Source organism: Pelmatolapia mariae, linkage group LG17 (genome assembly GCF_036321145.2).
Source record: "Pelmatolapia mariae isolate MD_Pm_ZW linkage group LG17, Pm_UMD_F_2, whole genome shotgun sequence".
Lineage (NCBI taxonomy): Eukaryota > Metazoa > Chordata > Actinopteri > Cichliformes > Cichlidae > Pelmatolapia > Pelmatolapia mariae.
Window position 1 is genome coordinate 22,342,707 of NC_086242.1, and position 20,008 is coordinate 22,362,714.

Below are 20,008 nucleotides of genomic sequence, written 5' to 3' on the forward strand. Positions count from 1 at the left end.
AAAACCGGAGTTTAAAGAGCAGCAAACAGGCAAAGGGGCCACAAGTCCTAGAGGGGGAAGAAAAAAAAATCTGAGATTAAAGTACTGTATGTTATTGCATTGATAAGAATATAATCCACCCCCGCCAATGCTAATATGCAGATGATGTGATTATGTTCATTTATCAAGTTCCTTATACCCAGAAAAGCTGCTTTTGTCTGTGGCAGCTAAGCATCTGTACAAATATCTTAAACATAAAACATATTGCAGGGGTGTTTATTAGGAAGAAAACAATTCTCACAGATTAATATATTGAAAGTCATTAAACTGTAACATGTCTCTGAACTTCACTGGCTCCGTAGAAGTTTGACCCCAGAATATCTTTCTACTTTCTACTGTCTGCAGATCATAAAGACAGTTTCTAGAAAATCCAGTGATGAAATGAGAAAACTTCAGTGGAAATATGAAATTCAGCTAGTCTCAACAGGACGCGTCAGAATAAAATCACTTTATCGCTACATGATATGTGCGGAATTTTGTCAGTGACTGAAAATTTGCCCTCAGTTTCAGACTCCTGAATCTCAAAGTCCTGGCTTTCTCTCTTTTTTTTTTTTTTAAATACAAACTCTATGATTAAATACTTTTTTGTTTTTGTTTTAATGAATAAAGGATGGGGGGGGGGGGGGGGGGGGGACAACACAAAACAATTATCAAGCAAAAAAGTATCAAGACGAACTGAAGTTTCTGCTTGCCAGTGGTTTGGGGTTCTGATTAAAATGTTAAAATGTCACGTTTTCACTTGCACCCTGTATGTGGATCCTGACGACAATAAGGTGAATAAAAAGCCAGAAAAATGTCTTAAAGACAGACACTAAAAAAAAAAATATGTGTAAAACATCAGATTGTCTTCAAATTCATGCTGGTGTTATTCATCTCCCTCAAAAGCAGGAAGGGAAACAAAACTTCTCTGACGATTCATGAAAAAAAGATTGAAGTTAACTCAGAGCGCAAAGACACGAATAGACTAACAGATGCAAGCGTCTCATGTTTCTCCTCTGGTCCCAACATCTGCCTCCACGTTGTTTGACAGAGAAAAAAAAAAAAAAAAAAAAAAAAAAAAAGATTTGGCACAACAGTCCTTCAAACATCAGAGCAACTTTAAACAGACAAGAAAACCTGGATATGTTCTTCGACTGGACTGATGGGAGATTGTCACCGTAAGTTTGGAGTGATTTTCTGTAGAAAAATATAATGAGGCAATATAAAAAAAGACGGAATGAAAAGTACTGCAAGAATTCAATGGATAGATTTACAATGATTTTCTATATAGCTTATAAATACGTTATCTACACAATATGTGGTACAAAAATACTATATAGCATTTAGTGGGCACTGGATTTCATTTGTGTGTTTTTCCTCAAAGTAACAACAACATAAAAAAAAAAAAAAAAAAAAGGATATGAAGCTGGTCAGGCACAACATCGTGTTCTTGAAGGGGAACGCTGCTTCCTCCACACGTGAGGAAAAAAACACAACAAAAAAAACAAAACAGAAGTGGAAACTGAAGAGCGCCTCCTGCGTCCACTGTGCAGCTTTGGCTCGCGTCAGTTGCAGTCGGGCATGAGAACGTTTCGATGAGAACATAAAACACAAGCGTACGTTTTGGTTTAAATCCTGTCTGAACATCAACGGAGGGGTTTGAGGATGTGAGTCATGCTGCCTCAACGCGTTTGTGTCGTGTCTACAGAGGCTCCGGAGAGACACGAGCGCACACGTGAAAATAAGAAAAAAAAAGAAAAGAAAAAAAAGATTATTTTTTTTGTCAAGCACTGCGTGGAGGTCAGTGTGAGCACAGGTGCCAGTGGAAGTGTGTTATAAATAAAATGTAACAGGGGCTCACACCTGTAGTTTACAATGCACTGCATGTAGTTAATGGTGCAGCACCAAGCAGTTTGCAGTGAGAGCCGTGGAGCTGAAATTTGCTGAATATAATATGCAGAACCTTACACGAAGTTTGCAGAGCGCAAAATATAGCAGGTATTGCGCTGCGGTGTCCGTGTAGTTTGTGGAGGGCAAATATGGAGCTGCAGTAACTCACAAGGACATCCAAGTCAAATCCTTGTCATGACTGTAGTTTTCCCATTGAAGCTTGTATTTGGCCTCATGCAGTACTTTGCAGTGCGTTAGAGTTTGTGCCAAAACTCTCTGCAGTGTTTGATACTTAAAAAAAAAAAAGTTCCTTGTGACAAACAGAAACATAGCCAAAGGGCAAAAAACAAACAAACAAACAAAACAGAAAAAAAAAATCCACGCTCGTGTCGTCTCTGGGGCTCTCAGAGACTGGACCACAGTTGTTTGAACCCCTGCAGCGTCGTCGATACTCAGAGTGGCTTCTGGTTTGATTTATTGGTAAATATGTGCCTTATTGCTCAGACAGAGTGTCCTGGATTCGCGATCCAGCACATGACTCACACCCACACAGACGAACCGTTCAGTAAAAGAAGGAGAGGTAAGTTCAAATCAAAGACCCAGTACCACATTCTCTCCAGCCGCTCCTCATCCAGTTTACATGGTAACTACAGAGCAGCGCGGCGATGGGAGGAGCCTCCGGGCAGAGCTCTTCTCGTCCCTGTAGCTGTCGATGTTTTTTATATTTGGCATCATAAGTTAAACGTCCCATTGATTTGTGTGCTTTGTGTCCTTCAGCCTCTTTTCTCCTGGTTTAAGGCAACTTATATTTGTGATGATTTTAATAAAACCTTTTCATAAAAAATGTACAAATTTCTTAATACAAACCTCTATGGCATTATCAGTAAACACTGTATAGAAAATATATAAATATGCTTTTCTCTTTTCAATGTACAAATGTTCTGCAGCTCCCGGTTCACTTTTCCCTTTTTCGTCCTGCATCTCGCTCCTCCTGTTACATCAGTCTCTCTTTCCCGTTTTTTACCTCATATATGCACAATTGCTATTTACAGTGAGGGGGCGGAGCTGTGAGGAGGGGGTGGGGGATCACAGGGGATTTGGCTCACGAGGAGTCCGTGCAGGGCGACGGTGGCGGCGGATAGAGGTGATGGGAGTAGCTGCGCTCGGTGTAAGGCGACGGCGGGCAGCTCTCACAGTTCTCCTCCGCCGACAGGTACTGGCTGCGGGGCGTCGGCGGTGGCGGGAAAGGCTCTGAGTCGTAGTTGAGGTCGCTGGTGTAGCCCTTGGCGGCGGCGCTGGACTTGAGCGGCGCCCGGCGTCCCGGAGTGTAGTCGCTGTCGCACACGTCAGTGCTGCAGGGGGTGGTGGGAGGGGCAAAGTGGCGGTAGGTGTAGGGCCGGTAGCTGAAAAAGAGAAATGGCAAAGTGAGAACAAAAAACATTTTCTTTTTTCTGCTTCTTTCACACTGTGGTGTAGAGAGGTCAAAGGTCACATGTGTTTTACATGCTTGAAAACCAGAGCAACAGCTCCAACTTGTGGAGAAAGAGTCAAATGCCCCCATGAGGCATTCAAGAAGGATGGAACTTCAGAGACGAGACGCAGACTGAGCTGTTGGGCCACAATGACAAGGTGTGTTTGGAGGAGTGAAGAACATCGGACCAACGGTCAAGCATAGTGGCGGTTCTGGAAATCATGAAGGAGGCTAACACCTCCACCCTTTGTGTACTGTGCTTAAAAGACGGGCCTGGAAACCAACCAATCTACCAAGAAGAGTTGCTGAATATCAGCCAGAATTATGCCAAATGCTTGTTAATGGCCACCAAATGCACCTGATTAAATGTTAAAATTTGCACCTGAACCAAATATTTGTGAGGGGTGTACACATATAGCTGAGCCTGTGTGAATTAGAGAAAAACAAAAATAGATTTAAAATTCAAACTTGTTTCTTAAAGTCCTTAAAGGTTTATGCTGTGCAATCATTCTACTGGGGAGAAAGAACTCCATGAAGTCATTAATGCCAGGACATAAGTGGCATCTCTTTACTTTATATGAATTCTTAACTTGAAGATGTCTGACTCTGTTCGTCTTCTGAATTATTGTGGCAACAAAGCAAACAGACAAAGTCACTTCTAGGATGTTTGTAACTGATTAAACTTCTAATGAAAAGCCAACATTCAATCATAATTTAGTTTTGCAACACAGAGGAAAGTCAGGTTGGGACTGACTATAAGGAAAAAGTTTCTGTTAGCTGCTGCAGTCGGTAAGAATCTGCTTGTTCAGTTGGATTTAAGAGGAAAATGGAAAAATGGTTTCACAATTTAGTTTCTTTGTGGCTCTGATCTGACAAACATTTAAAGCTGCTACTAAAATTTACTGTCATTATCAATTTGGTTTGTGGCCCAAAAACAAAACAAATATTTACAGCAGGCTGAGAAAAAGCAGCAGACGCAGCTTCTTTCCACAAGAATCTAAATGTCCTCCTACATTAACACACGCTCGGTCTCACGTGAAGAAACTGACAAACAAAAAGAGGCCGAGGGTCCCTGAAGGCATCTCCGAGGGGTAAACGTTCGCATCTGTGGCAGGAATTCTGATTACATTTCCAAACCAGCTCCATTACTCTGGAATCCTCTGAATACACAACCAGAGCACTTCAGGGATTTCAGGAATTCACTGCAGCAGACGCTGTTTGGAAGTTCCTGACAGACAGAAGCATACAGACCTGTAGGATCTGTGCGTGGAGGGGCTGTTGGAGGAGTAGCCGAACTCCACGGTGTACTGGGAGCGGACCGTGGCAGGAGACGGAGGAGGGTTCAGGATCTGCGAACCAAAAAAATAAGAGAAATTTACCAATGTGACCCAGGACCAGAGAGTCCACAAGGAGAGAGGCTTAACGTGCAGCGTTAAAAAGAGAAAGCTCAAATAACTCAGACACTGTAACGTTAGCTGCTTTTTTATCAGCGTGAATCCAAATCTACATTCAGCTCAAACTGAAAACAAAAAAATAAACAAATAACAGTTAATAACTTCACTGTTTCATTCTTTAACAAAAACTAAAACAAAGAGTTGTTCCTCAGACAAACAGTGGGGGGCAGTGTTTGCTAGTTTAGGCTCATTTACAGCACAGTCACGCTTCCAATCAATCAATGGATCCAGCTAAGGACAGCAGGTAGAGTCTTATAGAAGGAAGCGGGGAGAGTAAGCGTGTTTGTCTCTCACCGGTGGGAAGTACGTTCCCTTTGTGCTGGATGAGCTGCTGGATGAAGCCCCGGTGACGTGAGCGCGATCATAGGGCGGGCCGCTGCTCCCACCCATGATACTGAGGGAGCCAATCACAGACTTCCCCCTGGACATACCTGTCGATGGGTTTATACACAAAAATCAGCAGCTATTTATTAAATAAAACATGAACTTCAGATTTTCGGTCAGTTTGAGAAGAGCAGCGGGGAAAATTTGCCATGTGTGACCCAGGATGACATCATCACCTGGCAGCGAGCTGGACAGTGAGCTCGGATGCGGCACGTATCCCAGCGGCACAGACGACGGCCCGTGAACCACGAAGTCGTTGGTGACCGTCTCGCCGTCGTCCTTCATCTGAGGACAGAGGACCCTCTGACACACAAAGTAGATGGCGCCCACCACAAACAATGCCATGACCACGGCCACGATGGAGCCGATGGTGTTGTGAGGAGGCGGCGGTGGCTCCTCAGTTGGATCTGAAATCACAGAAGATTTTTTTTTAAATTTTTACTTTATATGGAAATATAAGTTCTAGTTATTATTTTACTTATATAAGATGGAGACAAAGAACTGATTCAGCTTTGGTGTCACACACAGGTACACACACACACACACACACACACACTAACTCTTGGTGTACAGTAAACCCGCGTGGGTATGTGTGTACCCCAACTCTTGGTGTAGTACACGTACGTATTTATTCATAACTGTTAGATGTTTTTCTGTTTCAGTGATTTGAAGTCTGACAGAAGCACCACAGCTAAGATGTTCCCGCAGGTCAGAACATAAGTGATCAGATTAAAAAAGATAAACCGGATCAAACTGCTCGGATGTTTTGGATGTTTGTGTTTGCAGACTCACAGCAGCCCGTCTCGTCTGAGTTGTCCATGCAGTCCATGTTGTGGTCGCACTTCTTGTGCTTCCCAATACACTGGCCGTTGAAGCAGGTGAACTGATCGGCGGGACACCGAACTGCAGACAAACATTTAGTCAAAAGACGCTCAACAGACTTGTTACAGCTGCCGTTTGTGGTCGGGCCACTGATATTTAAACACCGTGGGCTCCTTTGTCTTTTATTTCAGGAGTGAACCATTTAGAAACAAATGTTGTACACTCTCACAGGTACACACACACAAGCTTTAAAAATTAAATCGCTGAGGAATTAAAGTTTTACTTTGCGGCGTTCCCGCCTCAAAGATTCCGTCTTACCCGGCTCACCTTCACACTTGTTCTCGTCAGATTTGTCCTGGCAGTTGATCTCTCCATTGCAGCGAAGGCTCAGTTCGATGCACTGCCGGCTATCGCACTGGAACTCTGAGTCGGAGCAGACCGGACAGTCCTCCTCATCGCTGCCGTCGTCGCACTCGGCATAACCATCGCAGCGCCAGGCCTGCGGGATGCAGTCTACCTCGCCCGACGTGCAGGAGAACTGCTCCGGCGAACAGGTGGGCGGCTCTGAGGACGACACGGACACTGGTCAAACCTTATATTAACGTTGAAACTGTATTCAAATATATGAATATATATCTATATCATAGAGCTGGGCGATATAAGATTTTTTCATATCACGATATGTTTTTTTCATTTCAGGCGATAACGATATTTATCACGATATAAGCCAAATAACTATATTTGTAAGATTTAAATGTGCCGTTGCTCACAAGTAAAATGTGAAATAATCAGCAGCTTGTCTTGATTTTAATATTTATTTCCCATAATAAGTTCAACAGGGTAGATGTACTTAAGGAACATGAGACTTTTTCAGATAAATAAAGGCAAATATTGCAAACTACACAAAAAGGCAGCCGCTAAAGCGTTTAAGTTTCAAAATAGAACAAACAAAACAGACTACTAAATTGTCAATTCCACTTGTGTGGAAATGTTAATTCTAAAAATAAATCTTAGTTTGTTTTACAGAAGAACAGACAAAATTGACTAACCTTTGTCAATATCAAATAAACTGAGAACTAAAAGGAAATTTTCAATCTCTCCTTGTTGTATAGCTTTCTGAACTTTCAGAATCCTTTATCATTCGCAACTGAAAATAGTTGTGGATGATTACTATACCTTTCTAATGTGACGTTGTTGTCCCTGGCTCTCTTTCTCTCTCTCTCTCCCTCCCGCTCTGTTCCTGTGCTACTGCGAGTGTAACTACCGCCCCTCCCCCCTCTTCCCAGCGCAAAGCACAAGGCTCGCGTGCGGAGTGAAGCGGAAAAAAAGTGCGAGAGAGAGAGAGGGTGAGAGAAAGAAAGAAAAAAACCCACGGCTCGCGATAAGGAGCCGGCTCGCGTCGTTCACGTCAAAAATCCGGCTCTAAGAGCCATTTTGTTCGCGACCGATACATCACTACGAAACACACTCATTTCCTCCATTACCAGCGGCTGGCTGCTTCCCAAACCACACATGCGCGGCTTGGCACTTGTGCTGTACGTAACAAGTCACGTGACGTGATGCTGCGGCTGTGATTGGTTCGGCTCTGCGCTACTTAATTTGGATTGGCTGTTCTTCTTTTCTTTTTTTTTTAAGAGAACAAGAGAGAGATGAGGTCTATCGCAATAGTTTAATTTTTCTATCGAGAAAAAGTTATTTCGCAATACATATCGTTATCGTTTTATTGCCCAGCTCTACTATATCACATATCTATCTATATCTACATTAGGGCTGTGCGATATGACCAAAATTTCATATCCCGATATAAGACATTTATCGTCCTGACAGCGATATTTATCACAAAAATGTTACATTTTCTGAAAAATTCTGTGACTCTCAGGCAACTCGACTTGCGTGAAGTGTTTTCAGCTGAGCGTCGTGCACCTGGAGTTGAGTGTTACATAAGCTCAAACAGCTGCAATTTTTATTACACGGCGTGCTGCGGGGGAAAACCTGTTCTTATGTTTACTTTTTAGCACATGACGGCTCTTTTTAGCTTCTCGTCCGTAAACACTCTGCGTACTCTTTCACGTGATTCGGTTTATTTTGAAAAACCTCAACAGGATCTACAGCTTTATTGTGAAAGGTTTATGTGGAAAATAAACATGCGGACGGCGGAGCCACGCAGTGCATTTATCATCGTTGCTGCTAATGACAACGCATAAAAACAGTCTCTTGTCCGTCCGTAGTGTGGTTATATTAAATATAAGAGAAAGAGAGAACTTTAAGAAATTAATTCTACAGTAACCATCAAAACGACGAAAAAATATTGCCGTAAACAGTTTATTTTGTGTCACCACAAAACAAACAATAGGCTAATATGAAATGATAGACATTTTCATATCCGATATATATATCGTTATCTGAACAGCCCTTATCTATCTATTTTATTTTACTGAGAGGAGGGTTGCTCAAATCTTTGAGCAATCTTTATTAATGCTGATGATTTTATGCTTCACCTCCACATGAAAGCTCGTCGGGCAGCAGCACCAGGTGAACAGGACATGAGCAGCGCGTCGTCCCATCTCCTTTCACGATGCAGATGTGGGAGCAGCCGCCGTTCTCCCACGTACACGGATGTTTACCTGGAAATCACAGAGCTCAGGTGAGCGTGGTTTCAGTTTGAGGAAATCGGTTAAAGCGTGCATGTAAAGCGGACTCACTGTACTCCCTCATGTCGAGCTCGTGGACTGCGTGGATGTCACTTAGGTAGGCGATGCGGGCCTGGATCTTGGTCCGTCCCTCCCTCGTCGTCTTGTCGATGCGTTCGATCATCTGCTGCTGTTTGTCGATCCAGTACAAGTGGTTCCCGAAAACAGTCAGGCCCACGGGCTGCAGGATGTTCGAGTCCGCAATCACGATGCGATTGGCTCCTAAATCATTTCAAAAAAGTGCCGGGAACAAAAGAAAAAAAAAAAAAAAAAAAAAAAAAGAACAAGGTTGTAGGGCAAAAACTTCAGGAGCAAAGAAACGGGAGAGAAACTGAGGGGTGAGGCAGAGGGGAGGTGGGAGGATGGAGAGCGATACACCGAGGTCAACAGCCAGAAAATCTGCTCATCAAGGCGGAGTCCCAGAGGCACAAAATTCACAAGAGAAAAAGGATTCACAGCCTCCTGCAGCTAAAATCTGCAGGGCCGAGTTTCCTTTAGGAGGAAACATTTGAGGAACTGAACAGGCCGGCACGCGGCGCCGGAGAATCACAGGAATGCCGGTCTCCACACCAACCCCCACCTCCGCTGATTTCTGACATTCATGGAGGTTTGTTTACTTCCTGTTTAGGTTCGTACTGCTGAGCATTAGTTCAGAATCCACAGGAACAGATTTGATTTGAATGTGCAGCAGGCCGAACTCCAGTTTTAAATAAATTCCTTTAATATCTTCTAAGCAGAAAAACACCAAACTCAGTTTTTAAGATGAACTCTGAGCCTCTGGTCGATCTGCAGTAAACAGTAAAATATTTGGACAGGTGACACTGAAGTGCACCCGACGGCCCCAACTCACCCGAGAGGTCACTGCTCTCGATGCGCCGCAGGTCTGAGTCGACCCAAAACAGCTTCCCCACCTCGTTATCAATGGCCAAAGCGACGGGCTTCCCCAGGCCGCTGAAGAAGAGCACCTCACGCTCTGTACCGTCCAGCGCCGCCCGCTCGATCTTCGGGGAGCGCTCCATTAGATTGGTGAAGTACATGTACCTGCGGGGACATAACGTACCGGCTGTGAGGACAAAGACTGGAGGTTTGTACACGTTCTCCCTCTCGCCGCTCTGAAGTTAACCAGAACATCTGCAGACTTCATCTCTCGACCGCAAGGCCTGAAACTAACCTACAATTATGGCTCAGAGCGAGCGAGTCAGAGCCGGCGAACTGCAGCAGCCCGACAGAACAAACATGGAGGACAAATTAGAGAGCGATTAAAGGCAGAGTGCACACACACCGCCATACAGACGACCTGCAGGTGGGTCAGGTGACATTTTCTGGATCTAAATCAGATTAACTACAGAAACACAGGAGGATGAAAGAGCTGATTTACAACCAGGAATCATGTTAATGTTTATCATTCAAGTGTTTCTCAGCTGTTTAATGTTGAATCCCGAACAGATTTCAGTTTCCATAACGATTTTTTTCTGGCCTGGGATGGTGTAAACACAGAAGATGAAGTACCCCACAGTATTTGTTCCAGTTTATTACCATTACATGCCCATGCTACAAATACTGGGTGTTTTTGCCTGTTGTTAGGTGGTTGCTAGGCAGGATGATAACATCATAATATTTGATCCAGAGACAAACGTTCAGGGTTTGATTTATACTTCTGTGTTAAACCTACAGCACAGGTCCATCACACCGCGACCTGATGCTTTCCAGAAACAAAAATTCAACTCATACACAAAGAAAAACACAAGAATCTGAAGAAATCTAAAAGATTTGAACAAAAAATTTATTTATCGTCACTTATATTCATATATGAATATACTGTTATTTGTAAAGGATTTAATAATATTTCTTACGTTGTGTTTTTGAGCCTATGCGGCCATTCTGACAGGGATGTGCATTTACATTTGTTTTTGTTTTGTCATTTTTGTTTTGATTGGAAAAAAAATTAAAAATGGAAAATGCATCACTGTGTTTAAGAAAATGTTCAGTAAAAAGAGGAAAACAATTCCTGTGATTTTTCTGTGCTCTGGCCTGAAAAAAGTGCCCTGACGATGATGATGTAATGATGGTGATTACTGGTGTGAGGCCTCAGCGGTACTGACCCTCTCTCCGGGTTGACGACAATGGCCCGCGGCTTGTCGTGCTCCCCCCGCAGCACCACACCGACTCTACTGCCATCGATGCGGGTGACGTTGATGACGTTGGTGACCTCGCTGGTCCAGTAGATGAAGCGGCTGTAGATGTCGATGCTGAGATCGTACAGCTGCAGACCCTGACTGTGTCCGCCCAGCGAGCCCGACACCACTGTCATGCTCTGGAAAAACAAACCAGAAACGGGCAGTTTGAAATGTTTAATCTGTAAGAGACAAATGAAGGTTGTTTTTACTGCCCACACGCACGCACGCACGCACGCACAAAATGTCCAAAACGACACCAGAAACACCCTCCATCAAGAACGACATCAAAGCGGCAACATATCGTTTGCACATGCTCACACATGGCCCTCCTCTCTATAGATGCTGTCACTAAGGTCGTTTGTGATGTTTATTTAGGAATGACTTGAACTCCCCCTGAGAAAACTGCAGGTTTAAGGTTTCTGTCTCATCTCTCTGTTTACGTTCAAAGTCTAAGATTCATGAAAAATGTCAAGACATTAAACTGTTGCAGTTTACTGAAACTACAATATATCCCATGATGCTCAGAGCTGATTATACAAAAAAATAATGCTTAACAAAAGCCAGATTTAGTCATTAGCTTGTTTCTCGTAGTGGATGTAAACTGTCTCCATTTCTGTTTAAATGTGGTGAACTTATCAGGTTATGAAGAATCGTAAATGTTAAAATGAAATTGATAATATTAAAAGGAAATAAATCTTGACTTTTCTGGGCCTGAAACAGCGCTTAAAACAGTATGAAGGTCAAACTGACTTCTGCACATTTACTACAATTATTGCAGTGAAAAATGCTCATGGGGCTCAGACGGGACCTCATTTTATATCCAGTGAGCCCATCGTTTTCTTTTATGGCACAGGTTATCCGGTCTTTAAGTCTGACGTCCAAACTCCGCTTCAGGTCCTGAAGTCAAACGAACACTGCGACATCACTGAGAGTTACAAACTGATTAAATTCTTTCTTCTTTGATAAAATGATCAGTGTGCTGCTCTACCAGGGGTGTAAAAGTGTAAAATCCAGGCATCCATGAAAACAGAATGTATTAAATTTAACAGAGTTAGAAGTTAGCAGGGAGTTGGCTCGCTAGTTTCCACCTAAACATGATATACCATGTTCTGACTGAGAGTTTTGTGAAAAAATCAAAATGTACAGCTCTGCTATCACTTCCAACATAATTGAAGCCAGAAAACTAAACAGCAGTGACGTTACTGAAGTTGAGCTAGCTGGTATATAATGATGTGGTGGCTAGCGACACAGCTATGTTAGCATAACATAAACACAGTGAAGCTGGAGGATGAACGCTAACTTTTTTCCACTCGATAAAAGTTAACGTGAGAGTTCCCGATGGTTAGAGACAAATGCAATCGCATGGCAGGATGCTGTAAACGGACCAAACTTCAGTCAGGAGAACAACTGAGATAATCCATCCACAATATGAGGTTAGTCATTAATATACTGCTGCATGGGCTGGGCTGTAGCTATATCATAAGGTTTTAAAAACTGTGCTTTAAAATGAGTAGTGGTACACAGTGATCACTGACTTTTTCCTTTTTCTTTTTTCTTTTTAGGGGCTTGTTTAGATTAAATAGAACAACATACAAAACATTAAAACACATTAAAAACAAAACAGCCTTAATAAACAGAGCAGTTTGGACCCGGAAGCAGGGTTCATACTCCGTCACTTAAAGACCGATTCATGTGTGTGTGCGGTGATTGGCGTATTTGTAGCAAATTTATGGTAGTGGTTACTCAACATTAGCAACACTCTTATTTGAATATCTTTCATGTGAATGTAGGAGACAAATTTAAGTTTGTTATAGAAACCGACTCTCCACCTGTCCAAAAACACTTTCAGTTCCTCTGGCAGTTTTGATCTGACTGTTAACTAAAACCACCAGAATCTGGATTTTCTCCCCAGGGACCGGCAGTGGTTCCAGTTTTTCTAATGGATGCAGTACCTGGTTCCCGTCCTCCTGAGCACGGCGGATGACATTTTGCTTGGAGTCGATCCAGTACAGCTGCTTGTCCAGTGGGTCGTAGTCGATGGCGCGGACGTTTCTCAGGTTGTGGATGGGCAGGATGATGTCGGGGCTCTGCTGCTCGTCAATCACCATGCGGTTGATCGCTGTCTTCTGGCTGAAGAGCAGGAAGGATGTGGGAGCTGAAAGACAGAAACACGTCAGACAAAATTCTTAGAGGTTCTGTGGGGCAGAAACAGTAAACAAAGATAACTCAAGGTATCAAGCTCAAACTTCAGCTGAGTCTGAGATGTCCCATAAAGGCCACCATACAGAAGTCAAAGATGACGCTTGCCGTTTCAGTTATTTTATTTCTCTCTCAATCTAGGTGTTAAAATAACTCTGTATGATGTTTGTATACGTGCGGGGGTGTAAGCGTCTTCTCACCACTGCAGGTCTTGTTGTCATAGTTGAGGGAGAAGTGGGCGGGGCAGCCACAGACGAAGCTGCTGACAGGGACAGCAAGGCAGAGGTGGGAGCAGTGACCGTTGGTGGAGGCACAGGCGTTCCAGCCACCCTGTCTGGACGAGTGAAACACCAGGATGTCCATGACGTAATCCAGGTGACCTTGGATGACGGTGCGGTTCTGCCCGCTGGTCTTGTTGGCACGCTCAATGCTGCGCTGGCTCCAGTCCGTCCAATAGATGTAGTCTTGATACTGGGTGAGACCGAACGGGTGAGGGAGGTCGTCGGCAATCACCTCACGGTCGAGACCTAAAGGGGACAAACAAAGAAGTAAAAACTTTGATGCTTTCTATCGTTTATGTCACACAACACGAAGTGCGCTCTGCTGCTCTAACATGAGCTGAATGGTTAGGTTGGCAGTTATGAGGTTGAGAGATTACCCAGCATGTTGGAGGACTCGATCAGCGTTGTGTCCAGGTCAGTCCAGTACAGGCGGCGCTCTGCGTAGTCAATGGTGAGTCCGTTAGCTCGTCCCACGTCGGCCACCAGCGTGATCCGTCCCGTCCCGTCCATGGCCGCTCGGTCGATCTTCGGCTTCCCGCCCCACTCTGTCCAGTACATGTACCTGCAGAGAGGAGACAGGTCAGCACAGACCACACCCACCATCATTACCTGCAGACCGCTTCCTGCGGTTCTCACCCTTCGGCCGGATCCAGAGCCAGAGCTCGGGGACTGTCCAGATCCTTCCAGACCAGAACCTGCCGGTGCTGCCCGTCCAGTTTGGCTACCTCGATGCGGTTCGTGCCAGTGTCAGCCCAGTACAGGTTCTTCCCCAGCCAGTCCACCGCCATCCCCTCCGGATAATCCAGACCAAACTCCACCACATGCTCCAGAGCGCTGCCGTTCATGAAGGCCCGGCTGATGGTCTGCACAGGTCAAAGGTCAAAGTAAAGACTGGATAAACAACAGCAGTTCACAATAGGGCTGGGTATCCTCACTGATTTCTAGAATTGATTTGATTTGATTCAATTTTGACTCAGACAGTCAGAAATATCATCATTTATCAGTACTGACACTTGTGAGACTTCATCAGAGGTGTGAGCATCACAGCAGATGCCTTTGTGTCAAAGTAAATGAGGATAAAACACAGAAAATCATGAAGGAGATTTTTCCTGGCCTGGCTTTTTATAGCTGATAACCTTAAAAATATTCTGCTGTAGATCAAAAACTGAAGAAAACCATGAATCAACATATGGACATTACCTGATGCTACTGAAGCAGAGCAAAGTTACAGAGGTTTTATTAAGAGACACGGCCAAGCGTTTTGCAGTTTGGCAGAATTTGTAAAAGTTTTAATTTCTTTGGTATTAAAAAGCAGAAATGAGGCTTTCTTGTTGGAGGTCATTTTTGGAAAACAAAACAAAGAAGTGACCGACAGCACTGTAAACAACGGTAGACTAGTGCGTAATAAGCAAGCAAATAATACAGAAAACCGTGATTTGAGATGGGAAACTGTTCTTGAAGTACAATTAGAGAGAACTGGGCAGGAAGTGTGATTTTTATCATGATGGAAGAAAAACAGGAATAGTAAGAGGGAATTTATGACAATGTTCATTAAATGTGATGCGTAGTTTTGATCTTCGTTTGCTGCTGGTTCAGTGAATTTTGGTTGGAGTGACAAAACCTGCAGCTTCAGAATCAGTGAGCTGTCTTTTTTTTAGCACCGACAGCGTGTCCATGTACATGCCGTCGGGCGAGAAAGCCGACATCTCACACATTCTGATGCGCAGGGTCCGAGCTTTTTGTTTACATCTTTACCACCCCTAGGTTCACAACCAAGGTTTTGCTCACACCAGGAAGTGTTAGAGAGACTGAAGAAAAAAAAACTGACAGAAGAAAAGATTCAGACGACGTGAGGAAGAAAAACTGAGAACGACTAAAAACAAGTATGTGAAAATGAGTCCCACCTTCAGAGTGATGTCGGTCCAGTAGATGCGATTGTCGGTGACGTCAAAGTCGAGTGCTGAAGCCTCCTTGACACCAGTGAGCGGGATGGCCACATTGTTGCTGTTGGTTTCCAGGGAGATCCGGCGGATGTCTGTGTGACGAGAGAAGAGCAGGAAGGCCTCGGGGACGATGCAGGTCTTCATGTCGGCAATAAGCTCCAGGCCGATGGGACAGCCACACTGCACGCCCTGAGGCTTGTACAGACAGAGGTGACTGCAGCCGCCATTATCATCCGCACACGGGTTCGTACCTGAGCGTGTGAAGCAGAAAGTTAGCATCTGGGGAGAAAATGGGGAGGTTTATTTGCTGCAGACCAGACCATCATCAGCTGGACTCACCAAAGGCTTCATGTACATTCGTGGCCTTGAGGCCCATGAGGTCGGGTAGCTGGTCGATGATGAATTCTCTCACTGCGGTGCGTTTGTGCACGCGCTCGATGCTGCGCCGCTGCCAGTCTGTCCAATAGATGTAGTCTCCAAGCAGGGTGAAGCCAAAGATGTGAGGAAGCTTGTCCTCCACCAGCACCCGTCGCCCAGTCCCATCCATGTTCATCACCTGAAAACACAAGGTAAGAAATTTTAGTCTGAAAGAATGGAGAAGAAGGAAGACATCAGGGGAAGAGGAAGAGCATAATAAAGAGGAAATATAAAGGAAGAGTATGAAAACAAAGCCAATAAGTGGAAAAATGGAATAAGAATGTAAAGACAAAGAGGAAGAAGTGAGAATAAAAAGAGGAAGCCAACCTCCAAATCAGAAGATAAGAAAGAGTAAAGAATAAAATGAAGACAAACAAAATAAGGAGAAGATGAAAAGGAGGAAGAAAAGAAAAAAGGGGATAAAATTTAAAAAATTAAATGTTATGGTTTGAATAAGAGTTTGATGTTTGCTGTATTAAAGTGCTGACACCAGCAGGAAGAGTTTATAAACCTGCTTCCAACGCAGGTTGCCGTATTTCCAGCATGTTTAAACCAGCATCAAACTATAAACTGAAAGTCCATGCAGTCGCCAAGTTCCTGTAAAACAAAGGGATGAACAGAGAACAGACCAGGTCCCATCACAGAACATTTCCTCCAGCCAGTGCTACACAGATGGGGGGCTGGGCAGACTCACTGTGGATACCGAGCACGCTCATAAGGGCTCAGGCGTCCTGGCAGCACATCGCAGAGCCACTAATTAGAAGCAACAGCCGGAGCAAACAAACAACGGGAGCATATGGGCGCCACATTTCCTCCTCTTCTTCTTCTGCTCTCACACAAAATTTGACATCTCACTTCAACAAACAGCAGGACAGAGCGCTGTAAAGACCCACTCCACGGGACACAAGCACAGAAAAACTCACACATGAAGCTGCAATCGATTAAAACAAAGACTGAATTCACGTTACAACCTCCACACACTGACGCACCATCAGAGGAGCTCCAACACGCCTCCATCAGCACCACCAAACATGATGCATAAGGACTGAGTCACTGCAGCAACCATGTGGACCCTCAACACCGCTCATTTTAGCCATTAATTACACTTAGCCAACAACCTAAATGACTTTATTACTTTTAGCTTAACATTTCAACCATCTGTGACTTTAACGATTCATCTGTTCATGTATACATCAATATTTTTAACTTTTTAATAATAACAATATTTATAAAGTGCTTTCAAACAAAGTGCTGTACAGCTATTTGAAAATAAAAAGATCTACACTAAGCCACTTGTCTTCAGCTCCTGACTAGCTCACTTTAAGCTAGTCATTTGTTAAATTAGATAAATTAAACTTTTTATCCAGCACGTTTAACATTCAAAAGCCAACTATTTGTTACTATCAGTTAAATATTTATGTTCTTCGACTGTTTCTAATCGTTTCTCTTTTACTTTTAAATCACTAATTTAACCTACATACTCATAACTTAGCTGTTTCAAGTGTTTATCCTTCAGCTAAATATTTTATCAGAGAAAATTTAACCTAACCCAGTTATTGTTTTTTTTAATATCATTAAACTTCTGAGTAGAGCTGGGCGATATAAGATTTTTTCATATGACAATATGTTTTTTTCATTTCAGGCGATAACGATATATATCACGATATAAGCCAAATAACTATATTTGTAAGATTTAAATGTGCCATTGCTCACAAGTAAAATGTGAAATAATCTGCAGCTTGTTTTGATTTAAATATTTATTTCCCATAATAAGTTCAACAGGGTAGATGTACTTAAGGAACATGAGACTTCAGTTTCAGATAAATAAAGGTAAATATTGCAAACTACACAAAAGGCAGCCACTAAAGCGTTTAAGTTTCAAAATAGAACAAACAAAACAGACTACTAAATTGTCAATTCTACTTAGAAACAAAATATTAATTCTAAAAATAAATCTTAGTTCGGTTTTACAGAAGAACAGACAAAATTGACTAACTTTTGTCAATATCAAATAAACTGAGAACTAAAAGGAAATTCTCAGTCTCTCCTTGTTGTATAGCTTAGCTTTTCAAACTGTTTTAACAGTTACTTTAGTCTGACAAAAGCCGAATGACGAATTAGCGCTTTCAGTCAGAGATTGAGCATGCACCGGTTTATTGTATTTCCAGACTTGCTTTCGGCACAATTTACAGTGCGCGCTACTCTGTTTTTTGTCAGACTTGAAATAGCCGAAATACCTTCACACTACGGAACTTCTATGGCCCTTCCGTTCGACAATCTCTCCGGCATTGGAACCATCATTGTTTTTTTCTTGGGTAACCTTCGCTCACGCTCTCGGTTGATTTTTCTCTAGTCGGCAAACTCATTTCCTTCATTACCCGGGCAGCCCGGCTGCAAAAACAAATACACATGTGCGCCTTGGCACTTGTGCTGTACGTAACAAGTCACGTGACGTGACGCTGCGGCTGTGATTGGTTCGGCTCTGCGCTACTTAATTTGGATTGGCTGTTCTTTTTTTTCTTTTTCTTTTTTTTTTTAAGAGGACAAGAGAGATGAGGCCTATCGCAATAGTTTAATTTTTCTATCGAGAAAAAGTTATTTCGCAATACATATCGTTATCGTTCTATCGCCCAGCTCTACTTCTGAGGTATAAGTGAAGGTTAATGCAGTTTTTTCCTGTATTCTCTTATATACACTCTTAAAAGTTCTTTGTGTAATTAAATCATGAAAAATAAAAGCTTTACATTTTCCTGAGCCAGCAGACCAAAGCACAAAGATTAAAGTGAGAGGAAGAAAAACAAAACATCGAACCCAAGACTCATTTTTAAAGGCGATTCTTTTTTAACTGCAGCAGTGTTGGTGAAACAGGCGAACACATGAAGAGGAGTTCACCTCGATAAGATCATTTCTGAAACATGCAGAGAGGCTCAAAGTGTCAACAGAGACAAATATGTGAGGAATTTGCAGAAAAGAAAAAACAGTGAGGCCTGTAATCTGTATAGCGTCCTTCCACCTATCAGCGCAGCGTGGAGCAACGCGATTCGCTGCTCCCAGAACAGCCCCTGCGTGGCCGGCTGCCATCTTTCAAAAACATCTCCACACACTGGGCCTCGGAGGAACGTGGTGTATAAATATAAGACGAAGTTTCCATCCTCAGCCCGATGGCCTCAGCCAAAAGGTCTCCGCTGGTTTGGGAGTTGAGACCGCAGCGCGGCGACGGTTTCAGATTCTGGGTCTATTCTAAACAGAGCCGACCGCAGCTGGAGTGCAGGCCGCAATCGGAACCAGATGTGGGATCTCACCGCAAAAGCTGGGTCCTCGGAGAAACCCGGGAGGGGGGGGGGCAGAGGCCCCTCTGCCGGGGCACTGCCATCAACACGATCTCTGAGGGGGTTTAAGAAGGGGTTCAGGTGGGGTCAGATAAAAACCAGAGACATAAAATCAGCTACAAACATGACAGCATGGCGTGAGGATGCAAACCGCAGAGGGAAAGAGATCAGACTTTTACTTTCAGACCCAGCTGGACGGTCGACACCGAGCACAGCTGCCATGAGCACAAAGTTTCACAGCTCTGCGACGACCAGAGAGCTGAAGAGACCGTCCAGTTGCAACGTTTCCTCTCACAGGAAAAAAAAACAAAAAAACAAAAAAGAAAAAACAATAAAACATCAGCAAACCTTCAGGCAGCCATTTGAAAATAAAACTGTAAACCATTTTAATGCTCATTGTTCACTCTAGTGCTTTTTTTATGCTCTGAATGTTTTAGTAGAAAATAACGTCAGCACCAGATTATTTAAAAGGGCAATCAGTGAACGTTATTCTGAACGTTATATATTTGCTTGTACTGTTCCTTGAACGAGTCGCTCACCGTCACAAGTTTAGGGTGATTTCATGTTCAGTTCAGCTCTGGTGGTTTGAATATTGGGCCTCATCAGCACAAAAGTTACTAAACTATCACGAAAAATCAGGCTTAATGGCAGAATCTGAGGTTAGATTTTTTTGACAGGTTGAAATTATTGAAATTCTCAATTTCTATAAATTTATAATGATGCTCAAAAAAATAAATAAATAAAACAATAAAAAAAAAAAACCCCAGCCCAAAATGAGTGTTGAGTCAGGAGAAGAACGACTTCATTGTCATTTTATGTTCAGGTCTACAACATCACAAACAGGAATCATAATTTCATCATAATTTCACAATAATTGAAATATTTATGCAACTGTTTAACCTGAAGTCCATGTTCCTCATGTTTTACCTGTGC

The 20,008-nt window shown here is 43.2% G+C and overlaps 1 protein-coding gene across 4 annotated transcripts in view; it reads right to left on the minus strand.

The window, feature by feature from the left end:
• Positions 1–664: 664 nt before the first annotated feature.
• The window catches only part of lrp6 (low density lipoprotein receptor-related protein 6), a 49,209-nt gene continuing 29,865 nt past the window's right edge, over positions 665–20,008 (minus strand). For 2 of the 4 annotated variants that reach the window (XM_063460209.1, XM_063460208.1), the window contains exons 8-23: positions 15,669–15,885; positions 15,291–15,580; positions 14,023–14,249; positions 13,764–13,948; positions 13,306–13,632; positions 12,859–13,061; positions 10,832–11,043; positions 9,580–9,770; positions 8,742–8,951; positions 8,538–8,663; positions 6,367–6,603; positions 6,010–6,120; positions 5,394–5,624; positions 5,128–5,264; positions 4,631–4,728; positions 665–3,311 (exon numbers count right to left, since the gene is read on the minus strand). In XM_063460209.1, the coding sequence (XP_063316279.1) occupies positions 3,011–3,311; positions 4,631–4,728; positions 5,128–5,264; positions 5,394–5,624; positions 6,010–6,120; positions 6,367–6,603; positions 8,538–8,663; positions 8,742–8,951; positions 9,580–9,770; positions 10,832–11,043; positions 12,859–13,061; positions 13,306–13,632; positions 13,764–13,948; positions 14,023–14,249; positions 15,291–15,580; positions 15,669–15,885 (3,303 nt within the window). In that variant the 3' untranslated portion in view covers positions 665–3,010. Of the gene's footprint in view, positions 3,312–4,630; positions 4,729–5,127; positions 5,265–5,393; positions 5,625–6,009; positions 6,121–6,357; positions 6,604–8,537; positions 8,664–8,741; positions 8,952–9,579; positions 9,771–10,831; positions 11,044–12,858; positions 13,062–13,305; positions 13,633–13,763; positions 13,949–14,022; positions 14,250–15,290; positions 15,581–15,668; positions 15,886–20,008 lie in introns of all 4 variants that reach the window. The other 2 variants (XM_063460207.1, XM_063460206.1) reach the window with 1 other exon arrangement.